Raw genomic sequence first — 14639 nt, 5'->3', positions numbered from 1 at the left:
CGGAATAATTTACAATATAAAAATTAATGTTCAAATAGTCTATTTTACATACGTATAAAATAAAATAATCACGCATGCAACATACTGTTTGAACGCAATTTTCGGCGTGTTAAATTTTTTTGAATTTTTAAAAATTTTATAGTTTGTCTTAAATAACTATAATTTACATGACCATGAGAAAAAATTTAACTAAAAAATTATTTCGGATAGTAAAATGGATAGAGATGTATTAGTACATCTTTTTTAAGGGAGCGAATTATAGAATTTTCTAACATTATTTATCATTAAGGAAAAATTAAAAAATCTTTTTTCTTACCCGGACTTGCTACTTCTTTATAAGTAGAAATTAAAAGTGGATGGCCTCACTTACAATACTCCATTCAAGAGAGATGGCATTAAAGAAATTATAAAATTAATTTCTTATTAATTATGTACTTAAAAATATGCTCTTCCCAAAACAATTATTTTCCATCATTCCATGAATATAAGCCTATACAAAAACTAAATAAAATGGAAGTTTGTACCTACATTCTATTTAATATTGAACTGAAAAGTAATTATAAAATCAATTAAAAAAAACTAACCTTGTAGTAATAGATCTCATAATACAACCATGGAGAATGAAGAAAAAGAGACCTGAAGAATTCATTTTCAAAAACTTTAAGAATGGTAATATTAATTTATAGGGCTAAGTGTTGAATGACTTTATACATATATTTATATATACTAGTGGTAAAGCACATCCAAGGGATGTGCTGCCATTTTTTAAGTTTTATTTGTTTCCTCTTTCCAATTTTAATAATTAATGAAAGACTAATTATGACTTTTACCCCCTGAATTTTGACATGTACTAAATTATGCCTCCTGAATTTTTAAAGTTGTTGAAAATACCCTGAACTATTTAGATTGTTGGATTTAAGGACTTTTGTCTAATTTCTGTTTTTTTAATTAAAAAAGTGAAAATATTTTCCAAAAATATGTTTTATAAAACTGTTTTTACTTTTTAATTTTTTAATAGAGAATCAAAATTTTAAAAAATTTGAAGAAAAAAATCACTTTCAATTTTTTTTTTTAATTTTTTTTTAATCAATATATTGGACTCTAACTCCAATGTAAACCTTGGGACTCGGACTCCAGCCTCGACTCTAGTCTCCAATGGACCACGATCCCGGCTCCAGATCCGGACTTGAACCCGACTTAAATAAAATCAAAAAAATAAAAATTATCCAACACATTTTTATTTTCTGTTTTTAAAATTAAAAAAATAAAAGTTGGTTATAGAACACAATTTTATTTTTTAAAAAACACAAATTTTACTTGTATTTTTGTGATTGAAAAATTAAAAAATAATAGTATTACCGAAGACATAGTCAATGGTGTAAAAAAAACAAAAACTGATTGTAAATATTATTAAGTTTAATTATCACAAATTTTTTTACATATAAAATGGTCCTATGTAACTATGTAATAAATGTAAATAATATTTTTATAATGGTAATTTGGTGAATTATTTATTTTTAATATGAAAATGTATTTTTGAATAAAAAAATAGTACTTAATATAGTAATTTTGAATAAATTTAATATAGTTGGTGTAATTATTTATTAATAATAATAATTTTTAGTCAATATAAATTTGATATTATATATGAGAATATTTTTAATAATTTAAATATACGTATTATATAAAAAAAAAAAATTGATATAATAATCCTATTATACGTAAAACAAATAATTATATTTAGAATATGATTTATTATATATCACGGATTTTATGTAACCTCACTATAATCCTACGTAATAATACAAAAATAATATATAATAAAAAAATCTGTTTTATACAGTACTCATGAAAGTTCGAATTTATTTGGCTATATAATAAAAAAGATTTTCTTAAAAATCTAGAGTCGACATTCTAAATCAGTTTAATAATTTTAAATTTAAATTATTAAATCATTTTTTGTCTATAAATACGTATCCCAAGTACTCACACTTCAAATGCATTTGCATACAATAGTTTCATCAATTTCTTTCAGCAGCCAGCTTAAACCATCTTCCATATTCTTTTCTTTAATTTCAAGAACACTCGTATATAAATATATTATATATAACACCGTATTTCCTAATTAATTAAACTTAATTAGTGAATACATTTGGCTACGTACACGTTGATCATCATTGAGTTTACAAGGAGTACTGGATCAAAGAAATATTACCTAACCTTTCTTATTTTCATTTAAGGTACGTACTTTATTTTTTAATCAAAATTAACATTAATCTAAAAATATTAATTTTCATATCACTCCACTTTCATGATAGTTAAAATAAACTATAATTTATGTTCTTATTATTATTTTATAGATCAATAGCAATGGAATTATTCCCGGGCTTTCAATTTCAGCCAAGTGACGAAGTATTAATCACTTATTATTTAAAGCCAACCGTATTAAATCAACAAATTCCTTATAATAAAATGATTCATCATGCTAACATCTATACTTCCCAACCATCATTATTGGCAGGTATATATATTTTTGGAAATTATTTAATTTAATAATTAATAATTACTAATCAATAAATAATTAATTTTGTGTTTTGGTTATAGATTCTTACGAAGGTTTTGAAAGAGAAAATGTGAAAGAATGGTACTTTTTTAGCCCGAGAGTACGCAAAAATGGAATTCGTGCTACTCGAAAAGCACACTTAGGCTTTTGGAGAATGTCTCAATCAGCAAAGCCAATCCAACATAATGGCGTAGACATTGGCCTAAAAAGTGTTCTCAATTTTTATATGGGGAGCAATAAAAAGAGCATCAAGACAGAATGGATTATGCACGAGTACATAATAATCGACGACAATAACGATTCGAATAATAGTAAAAATGATTTTGCTTTGTGCAAAATATACAAAAATCCAAAGAAATATAATAGTAATAAAGATGAGGAGCAGCAACTAGGAGCTCAAAATCAACAAGAAGAACTACAAACAACCGATGAACAACAACAATATTATCATCATCAACAATCACAACCGCAACTGCAATCACAACCATTCATATGCAATGATCATTATCAACCGCAACCACAATCAGAATCGTGTTCATACAATAATGTTTATAATCAACCACAATCACAGCTCTGTACAAATGAAGAACTCCTTTCGCACAACGATCATTATCAATTACAATTACAACAACAACAACAACCGCAAACACATACATTCATACAACAAAGTGATGAAGACTCTCTTTCACACAATGGTCAATATCAACTACAACAACAACAATTGCTCATACAACAAAGTGACCAGAGTACAAATGAAGAACTCTTTTCACACAATGATCATTATCAATTACAATTACAACAGCAACAGCAACAGCAACCAGAAACACAAACATTTATACAACAAAGTGATGAAGAATCCCTTTTATGCAATGGTCAATATCAACTACAACAACAATTGCTCATACAACAAAGTGACCAGGGTACAAATGAAGAACTCCTTTTTCACAACGATGATTATCAATTACAATTACATCAGCAACTGCAACCACAAACACAGACATTCATACAGCAAAGCGATGAAGAATCCCTTTCACACAATGGTCAATATCAATCACAACAACAACAACTGCAGTTCATACAACAAAGTGACCAGAGTACTAACGAAGATGAATCCCTTTTATATTATGGTTATGATCCCATTAGTTTGTTTTCTACTGGACAATACCTCACTTAAGTATAAATTAAAAAGAAAAAAATATTGTAGCTCGATCAAGTGTAATTCCAATTTGAGCGTGTATGTAATTCTAATCAGTCAATCTTTTAGTAGTTATTTTTGTTTTGTTCCATAAATTAATTTTATTGTTAAATTAATGTATATATATATATTCTTATTTCCTGTTTAATATTACTCATAGTATTGCTCAAGTCCAAAATCAAAAGTAATTTATACGTAATATTTTTTTTGCTGTTAAGAGAATGAATTACAGAGCTAAGTATTTATACTTAAGCTTCTACAACTTAACAGTAACAAGTTGTTACTGAAAACAGTTACAAAACAGTAACAGCTATATATAAACACTAACTACTTAACTAACTAATCTTTCTTTACTACTTCTACATTTTATTGTATGAAACTTCAATCTGTAAGACTGCATTAAAATTGAATTGTTTAACCTGATTCAAGATTTCCTTTCAAAAAAAAATAACATGGATTAAAGATTATCCTCAAAGCTTTGCTCAACTCTCTTTTAAACCTTCATGTAGTAATTGATAAATAATAAATAAATAAACAGGAGAATAAAAACGGACCCTTCTAGTATGTTGCCATGTCAAATGCTGAACCAAAAACAGTTACAGCAATCAAGAACAATAACAACTTGAACAAACAATCAAAAAACAAAAAGAGAAATTGAACACTTAGCTTTGAGTAACATTGATCTTTATTGATTACCATAAATCATTTTAATTAATCAATAACTTTAATTAAGTTATACTTTTGTTCGGTCTTGATCATTTAAGAATTATATTAACACTCGTCAATTTTGAGATTTGCAATTTTGATATGTCGTCTCGCCTGATTCTTTATGCTTTATGGCCTGTGATGGCTCATAACTGGCATTTTCTTGGGGTTGGGTGTCGGGTGGGTAGTAAAGGGTCACTATAGTTTTAATCAAAAAGTTTGGGATCGATTATGAGTTGGTTTAGATCCATTGATGATATATCTATTCTATATAAAGTGTGCCTATATAACTGAATTCTTGCGTTTATGAGAAATTCATGGATAACTTTTTTTTAAAATAATTTTCTATTCAAAAATAATATTTTTTTTTTATTAAGATGTATTTTAATATTAATTTTTAAATAAATTAATATTACTTTTAAATTTTAATCGGGTTTATGAGAAATTTATGGGTAACTTTTTTTTAAAATAATTTTCTATTCAAAAATAATAATTTTTTTATGAAGATGTATTTTAATATTAATTTTTAAATACATTAATATTACTTTTAAATTTTAATCGTATAAACCTAACCGGAAACACAATCTCTGAAAATTCTCAATAAAATAACTAACCCCAAAAGGATGAGCAACCAATCGTGATTATTTAGGATAATCATTTATAATTTCTTTTTCTAAATCTCAAACCCTCAAACCCTATATTGCTATTGAATTATTGCCTCATCTTCTATGCCGTGATTCATGGCCTCTCTGCTGCGATTCCTCACTTTTTGTTTATTTGGGTGTAATATTCAGTGTTCTATTAGCGAGTTATCCTTTATTGCTCAAGTAATTATTTATTTGAGTAAGTCTTCTATTCCCTTGCTATATTGCTTTACTTTTAAATAGCTTTGGGATATGCGAAATATAATGTCATCCGTTAGAGAGTTTGTTGGGCACACCAAAAGTAACAAGATATCCTTTTCAATTTATAATCCTTGAATTTTTGATGATGCTCATTTTGAAAGGTTAGGTGTAATTGTAATGTCGGAGTAGCTAGATTTTTCCCAGAAGATAAAACTCACATCAGCACCGCCATTGCTGGTACTCATTCTAACGAATACTATTCTTTTAAGCTCATATCTAACACACAATCCTATGGGAACAACATAAAATTGGTTGAACCTAGATGAGATAAACATTTTTAAGTGTATTACCTTTTAATATAATAAAAAATACCTAGCATAAAATTTAGTATACGTGCCTCGCACGTAACTTTTTACTAGTATATATATATATATATAGAATGCTACGTGCGAGGCACGTATACTAAGTTTTATGCTAGGTGTGTCTTGTTTTATTTAAAAATAATACAATAAATAATTACAGAAAAAATATTATTAATTATTGTTTGAGATTATTAATATGTATATTCAATTAATATAAATAATGTTGTTAATAATTAAAAGTAAATACTGAATACATTCTTAAGTTAATCCAAAACTAAACCAAAAATTAATGTTCAAAAAATAAAGCATACTCAATTTAAATTTGAATTAAATAAAAAAATATTAATATTTAATCTCTAAATTGTTGATAGGTGAAGATAACAAATGTGTAAAAGTTGTAAAAAAGAAAAATAAGGATACTCTTAATGGTTGGGTTTTAATTTTCTTTTGCGAGACAACAGTGTAATATTTGTATTTTACACTTTTCATTCTAGTTGGATCTGCATATAATTGGATTATTCATTTTTCTGTGGATAATTTGTATATGATAGCGTCGACAAAGTTATTATTTTTCATGTAAGATGGTAAGATATAGTGTAAATAATTAATTTAATAAATAAAATCTACTTATGGTAGTCAAGTACATTTATTTTATTTATTTAAAACTATATATGTACAGTAAAGTGTATTATTTAGGCAGCAGTACATGAAAGTATTTTTTCTATGATATCTGCAAACATCACAGCATCTACGATCTTTGTAGTGTCATCAAGTTCAACATATATTATAGCACTGGAAAATAGATAATAAAAACTAATTATACATGTATAAAACCTACTTATGATAGTCAAGTACATTTATTTTATTTATTTAAAACTATATCTGTACAGTAAAGTGTATGTTGACAAAGTCTCTTTTGTCGTAGGGCGCCCTCCACAAAACAATAAAATAGCTACATAACAGCAATAAATAAAAGGGGAATCACCTCATATACTATTTTTTTAACTTTTTTTTTTTCAAATTTACGGTTTTGGTTTCTAAAGTGGTTGCAGCGCTAGTTGCAATAGGGGTTTCTATACGATTTTTTGTTGCAATTTAGGTTGCAGCGCTAGTTGCAATAGGGTTTTCTATGTAGAATTTCGTAAGAATACAAAAAAAACTGTTTTGAAGTGTAAAAATGAAATAATCCATATTATAATATAAAACCATTCATAAATATAAAGACTTGAAATATTTATCTGTCAAAACTGAAAAGTCGTTGATGTAGAAGCCAAGAGCACAAAATGGATCACTTCTTTTGTTCATGGACTGTATCACAAAACTAAGGGCAAGCCATAAAAAATAATAAATAAGATAATTATTAAATAAATTAAAGAAAAGGAAATAAATTTATATAGTTCTAGTGAAAACATTAAATTTCATAAAAATATAGAATTAAGAAGAAAAAATTCACTATGTAAATAGTTAAGACTAAGAAAATAATAAAATTTCGATCTTGCTTATACCCACTGTGTAAGTATAGAACTAAACTAACATTAACTATTTAATCTCTAGAAACAAATGTAAATAAAGTTTCTGTCATTCGCGATTCCTTCGATCTAGCTTATACCCACTTCTCCAGTCATCCTTGCAATTCCCTTTGCGACTGATTCACCGCCACCACGACTCCTTTGCTTTGATAAATTCTTTACCGCAATCACCACACCGTTATTTTTAAGTCTCACTATTTTAACCATACTAATACGAGAATTCAAAGAGTGAGATAGAACTTGACTAAAATAATCAAAAAAGTTAATAATAATAATAATAATAATAATAAGCATATATATTTAAATATATACAAGGACTCAATATAAAAATATATATGTATAATATGGTGCAGAGTATACATAGAGAAATTTAAGTATATCCTATTTAGAAGAGGGCATACATTTTATTATTAACACACGAAAGGAAATTGAAATACCTTTTTGGTGGTGAACATAAATCGAAACCTTGTACGTTTGAAACCTTTTGGCGGAGGGAGATGATGGGTTACCGGAGGCGTGAAGGAGCAAACGGCGGTCGTGGATACTGAAAACAGAGCCTTTGACCAGGAGCAAAAGAGAGATAACGGAAAAATTGGTTCAATGTATAATTAATATAGTAATATCAGTTCAAATATTAATGGAGTTTGTTTTATTATTATTTTATTATATATAAATAATATTTTATTATTTTATTAAATAAAAATAAAAAGTCACCCATGAATTTCTCATAAACCAAGAATTTCAGTTATATAGGCACACTCTATATAGAATAGATATATAGATTTGAAAATTATTATATATGACGATTTTTTTAAAAAAAAAAATGGTTATGAAACTTAACTTTAATCCTACCTAATAATTCAAAAATCAACAAAAATTTGTTTTATACACTCATGAAATATGTTTATTTATTTATCAATTTTAAAAAAAAACTAAATATGTTTATTAATTCTAAAAATCAAATAAATTTTTTTACCACCAACCATATTTATTTATCAATTTTGTTAATTGTTTTATTCTATTAATTGGTATATATATTTTTTAAAAATATGATAACATATTTTTTTACGTTTTTTTATAAAACTCAAATATTATATAATTTTAAAAATGATAACTCACACATTTTTTTATCACTTACTAAACTTTATATATATTTTAAATTATTTCTCTTAATTTCATAACTTTACTATTATTAACTTCTTTTTTTTTTTTTAATTTTGATTCTCTCTTCTTACTTTTTTTTAATTTTAGTTCTCTTCTTTTCTAATGATGGAGTATTCTTTTCTCAGACTTAAATACTCACAGGGATACTTAAAATATAAAAGTTAGAGTTTGTAGAATGTAAGACTCTCTCAATACAAAGAAGAATGGAGAACTCATAAGTCTCAATATAATTTTTATTGATGAGAATATAATTTTTATTTTTATTCATATTTTCTCTCTATTACCTTTTTTTCTATCAATTTATTAATTATTAAATACTCAATGTGCCTACTATTTATCATACATGAAAAAGTTTGTAGAATGTGAGACTCTCTCAATACAAAGAAGAATAGAGAACTTATTGTTAGACATTTATATGTATAAAATGAAATATATGTATGTGTATATAACATGCGGAATAAATGAAACATATACACTATATGAATATAGGATCGAAATACCTCCAGCCATTGAATCTTTGAGCTTTAGTCCCACATAAGATTGATTTGCAAAAGAAACCGATTGATGTGGGTAATCGGGCTTCCTCGCTCTCTCAACTCTCTTTAGATGGATTTTACTGTTATGAACAGAATGAGTGAAGAGCTCGGGGACCGAGACCCTATATTTATAAGTGAGATACTCCATCAGTATCTGTGCCACATTAATTGTCAGAATATTTTGACAATTAATAATTAAGGAAATGAAGTCAGGTAATGAATATTTAAATCTGACCATATATAGAATATTACGTAATTGATTTTGTCCAGATTCAATGAATATAAAATATTCATTTATCAGAAAATCAATTATTTATTTATTTCCTTAAATAAAAATATATTTCCCAATATAAAAATATTCTTATATTCTCCCACTTGGTCAGTATTTAAACTAAAACATTCAAACCCAACGTTCCTCATTATATAATAATTAATATACTAAATTATTTATATATACTAGTGGTAAAGCACATCCAAGGGATGTACTGCCATTTTTTAAGTTTTATTTGTTTCCTCTTTCCAATTTTAATAATTAATGAAAGACTAATTATGACTTTTACCCCCGGAATTTTGACATGTACTAAATTATATCTCCTGAACTTTTAAAGTTGTTGAAAATACCCTGAACTATTTAGATTGTCGGATTTAAGGACTTTTGTCTAATTTCTGTTTTTTTAATTAAAAAAGTGAAAATATTTTCCAAAAATATGTTTTATAAAACTGTTTTTACTTTTTAATTTTTTAATAGAGAATTAAAATTTTAAAAAATTTGAAGAAAAAAATCACTTTCAATTTTTTTTTTTAATTTTTTTTAATCAATATATTGGACTCTAACTCCAATGCAAACCTTGGGACTCGGACTCCAGCCTCGACTCTAGTCTCCGATGGACCACGATCCCGGCCTCAGACCCGGACTTGAACCCGACTTAAATAAAATTAAAAAAATAAAAATTATCCAACACATTTTTATTTTCTATTTTTAAAATTAAAAAAATAAAAGTTGGTTATAGAACACAATTTTATTTTTTAAAAAACACAAATTTTACTAGTATTTTTGTGATTGAAAAATTAAAAAATAATAGTATTACCAAACACTGAGATAGTCAATGGTATAAAAAAAACAAAAACTAATTGTAAATATTATTAAGTTTAATTATCACAAATTTTTTTTACATATAAAATGGTCCTATGCAACTATGTAATAAATGTAAATAATATTTTTATAATGGTAATTTGGTGAATTATTTATTTTTAATATGAAAATGTATTTTTGAATAAAAAAAAGTACTTAGTATAGTAATTTTGGATAAATTTAATATAGTTGGTGTAATTATAAAAATAATAAATTTATAAATAATAATAATTTTAGTCAATTATAAATTTGATATTATTTATGAGAATATTTGTAACAATTTAAATATATGTATTATAGATATAATTAATTATAATAAAAAATTGATAAATTGTTTTTATTATACGTAAAACAAATAATAATATTTACAATATCATTTATTATTTTCATATAGCTAACAAAAAAAAAAGGATATAGTTGAAAATAAAAGATATATAAGATTTGGAAATTATATATCACGATTTTTATGTAATCTCACTATAATCCTACGTAATAATACAAAAATAATAATAATAAAAAAATCTGTTTTATACACTCATGAAAGTTCGAATTTATTTGGCTATATAATAAAAAAGATTTTCTTAAAAATCTAGAGTCGACATTCTAAATCAGTTTAATAATTTTAAATTTAAATTATTAAATCATTTTTTTTTTGTCTATAAATACGTATCCCAAGTACTCACACTTCAAATGCATTTGCATACACAATAGTTTCATCGATCAATTTCTTTTAGCAGCCATCTTAAACCATCTTCCATATTAATTCTTTTCTTTTCAAGAACACTCATATATAAATATATTATATATTATATAACACCGTATTTCCTAATTAATTAAACTTAATTAGTGAATACATTTGGCTACGTACACGTTGATCATCATTGAGTTTACAAGGAGTACTGGATCAAAGAAATATTACGTAACCTTTCTTATTTTCATTCAAGGTACCTACTTTATTTTTTAATCAAAATTAACATTAATCTAAAAATATTAATTTTCATATCACTCCACTTTCATGATAGTTAAAATAAACTATAATTTATGTTCTTATTATTATTTTATAGATCAATAGCAATGGAATTATTCCCGGGCTTTCGATTTCAGCCAAGTGACGAAGTATTAATCACTTATTATTTAAAGCCAACCGTATTAAATCAACAAATTCCTTATAATAAAATGATTCATCATGTTAACATCTATACTTCCCAACCATCATTATTGGCAGGTATATATATTTTAATTATTTAATTTAATAATTAATAATCACTAATCAATAAATAATTAATTTTGTGTTTTGGTTATAGATTCTTACGAAGGTTTTGAAAGAGAAAATGTGAAAGAATGGTACTTTTTTAGCCCGAGAGTATCCAAAAATGGAATTCGTGCTACTCGAAAAGCACACTTAGGCTTTTGGAGAATGTCTCAATCAGCTAAGCCAATCCAACATAATGGCATTGACATTGGCCTAAAAAGTGTTCTCAATTTTCATATGGGAAGCAATAAAAAGAGCATCAAGACAGAATGGATTATGCACGAGTACATAATAATCGACGACAATAACGATTCGAATAATAGTAAAAATGATTTTGCTTTGTGCAAAATATACAAAAATCCAAAGAAATATAAAAGTAATAAAGATGAGGAGCAGCAACTAGGAGCTCAAAATCAACAAGAAGAACTACAAACAACCGATGAACAACAACAATATTATCATCATCAACAATCACAACCGCAACTGCAATCACAACCATTCATATGCAATGATCATTATCAACCGCAACCACAATCAGAATCGTGTTCATACAATAATGTTTATAATCAACCACAATCACAGCCCTATACAAATGAAGAACTCCTTTCGCACAACGATCATTATCAATTACAATTACAACAGCAACAACAACCGCAAACACATACATTCATACAACAAAGTGATGAAGAATCCCTTTCACACAATGGTCAATATCAAGTACAACAACAACACTTGCTCATACAACAAAGTGACCTGAGTACAAATGAAGAACTCCTTTCACACAATGATCATTATCAATTACAATTACAACAGCAACAGCAACCAGAAACACAGACATTTATACAACAAAGTGATGAAGAATCCTTTTCACGCAATGGTCAATATCAACTACAACAACAACAATTGCTCATACAACACAGTGACCAGAGTACAAATGAAGAACTCCTTTCCCACAATGGTGATTATCAATTACAATTACAACAGCAACAACAACCAGAAATACAGATATTTATACAACAAAATGATGAAGAATTCCTTTTACGCAATGTTGAATATCAACTACAACAACAACCACAGTTCATACAACAAAGTGACCAGAGTACAAATGAAGAACTCTTTTTTTACAACGGTGATTATCAATCACAATTACATCAGCAACTGCAACTGCAACCACAAACACAGACATTCATACAGCAAAGCGATGAAGAATCCCTTTCACACAATGGTCAATATCAACCACAACAACAATTGCAGTTCATACAACAAGATGATCAGAGTACTAACGAAGATGAATCCCTTTTATATTATGGTTATGATCCCATTAGTTTGTTTTCTACTGGACAATACCTCACTTAAGTATAAATTAAAAAGAAAAAAAAAATTGTAGCTCGATCGAGTGTAATTCCAATTTGAGCGTGTATGTAATTCTAATCAGTCAATCTTTCAGTAGTTATTTTTATTTTGTTCCATAAATTAATTTTATTGTTAAATTAATGTATAAATATATATATATATAAATATTCTTATTTCCTGTTTAATATTACTCATAGTATTGCTCAAGTCCAAAATCAAAAGTAATTTATACGTAATATTTTTTTTTTTGCTATTAAGAGAATGAATTACAGAGCTAAGTATTTATACTTAAGCTTTTACAACTTAACAGTAACAAGTTGTTACTGAAAACAGTTACAAAATAGTAACAGCTATATATAAACACTAACTACTTAACTAACTAATTTCTTTTCTTGGTTTAATACAACTACTACTACTTCTACATTTAATTGTATGAAACTTCAATCTGTAAGACTGCCTTAAAATTGAATTGTTTCACCTGATTCAAGATTTCCTTTCAAAAAAAAATAACATGGATTAAAGATTATCCTCAAAGCTTTGCTCAACTCTCTTTTAAACCTTCCTGTAGTAATTGATAAATAAATAAATAAACAGAGGAATAAAAACTGACCCTTCTAGTATGTTGCCATGTCAAATGCTGAACCAAAAACAGTTACAGCAATCAAGAACAATTACAACTTGAACAAACAATCAAAAACAAAAAGAGAAATAAAAAAAAACGAGAAATTGAATCCGAGCTATATACACTGCTCATTGAGTCTAAGATGCTGATCATCATTGTAATTAAATCTCACATTGGTGTTCCCTTGGGCAATCACACGAGGGACTTAACAACCCTCCACACACACACACAAGAAGAGTTGAACAGAAAAGAGAAGAGAGGAAGAGAGTTCGGAATTGTGAGGCTCAAATTGATTGCTTACACCAAATATTGTGTACCCTTTTCAACATATTTTCATTAACACTAGTGTTGATAACTTTCTTCATTACTTGATTGAAAACTTTCAAAAGACAGAAGAGCAAATAATGCCGCCTAGGAATATTCAAATTGTTTGGACATAAAATAAAAAAGACAAAAAAACAAAGGAATATTTAGTCCAATGTGCTTAGGCCCTTGGTAAGCAACCAACTAACTTTAACTAACTACTACCTGTATTACCTGTCACAACGAAAATTTTCTAAAAAAGGTGAATAGTTTTTTTATTACTATTTTTTTATATCTATCTGTTAATAATCCAACATGAAAAATATCATAGATACATCAAGCTGTTTTCAGCTGTGTCGTCGGTAATTTAGAAAGTAGAGCATAATTCAGTTGGCCATAAGGCCGAGTTGTAGTTTTTTGCCTAGTTAATTAGCAAGGAGAGAGGAGAAACAAAGAAATAACAATGTGACAAAAGTTGTTGAGCTAAGCATTTTGATTTTGATGTTTTTTTTACATTTTTAGTTAAGAAAAACAAAGACAAAATCCTCTGTTTACCTTCTTGAAAGCACAATCTGCTGCAACTGTAGCACCGATGCAGCGGATTAGTGTGAGTAATCCTTTCAGTAAGTGCCTTGAAAACAATGTCGAATTGCAGTAGCAATGGAATTGAGTTAACCAACAGAAACATTTGTATTTCACATGATCCATACAACTCTTTTATCCTTGTACCATAGAGCATTGTACTATACATAGAGACTATTATTAATTATACTAAGGTTTACAAGCCCCACAACACCCAACAATAATGATACAATTCAACATTATTTCAATATTTAAAATTCACATTAATATATTAAGATATTGTAATGATGACTGCTCATCTTCCGTACATTCAACTAAAAGACTCAAGATTTATGGCTTTCAAGACTGTCTAAATATGAAACTTCCAGGAATTTGAGGCTTAAACTTTGTAACTGGAGTTGATCATTTATCTAACCACAATTTCTCAAGAGAAGGGGAACCCAACAAAAACTTAAATACCCAACAAAAACTTAAATACCCCATCATCCTTTGCAGT

At 26.9% G+C, this 14639-nt stretch overlaps 2 protein-coding genes across 2 annotated transcripts; both read left to right on the top strand.

Moving 5' to 3' along the window:
* The first annotated feature begins 2472 nt into the window (after positions 1 to 2472).
* LOC115719814 (uncharacterized) lies at positions 2473 to 3737 on the top strand. Its single transcript, XM_030649003.1, has 2 exons — positions 2473 to 2521; positions 2605 to 3737. The coding sequence occupies exons 1-2, from the start codon at positions 2473 to 2475 to the stop codon at positions 3735 to 3737; spliced, it is 1182 nt and encodes a 393-aa protein (XP_030504863.1).
* A 7470-nt stretch (positions 3738 to 11207) lies between these two features.
* Positions 11208 to 12639, top strand: LOC115719813 (uncharacterized). Its single transcript, XM_030649002.2, has 2 exons — positions 11208 to 11256; positions 11336 to 12639. Exons 1-2 carry the CDS (start codon positions 11208 to 11210, stop codon positions 12637 to 12639), a joined length of 1353 nt encoding a protein of 450 aa, XP_030504862.2.
* The last annotated feature ends 2000 nt before the right edge of the window (positions 12640 to 14639 follow it).

The sequence above is a fragment of the Cannabis sativa genome, chromosome 2 (genome assembly GCF_029168945.1).
Source record: "Cannabis sativa cultivar Pink pepper isolate KNU-18-1 chromosome 2, ASM2916894v1, whole genome shotgun sequence".
NCBI classification, from domain to species: Eukaryota; Viridiplantae; Streptophyta; class Magnoliopsida; order Rosales; family Cannabaceae; genus Cannabis; species Cannabis sativa.
Note: the sequence above shows the minus strand (reverse complement) of the source record. Positions and strands in the feature narration are given on the sequence as shown.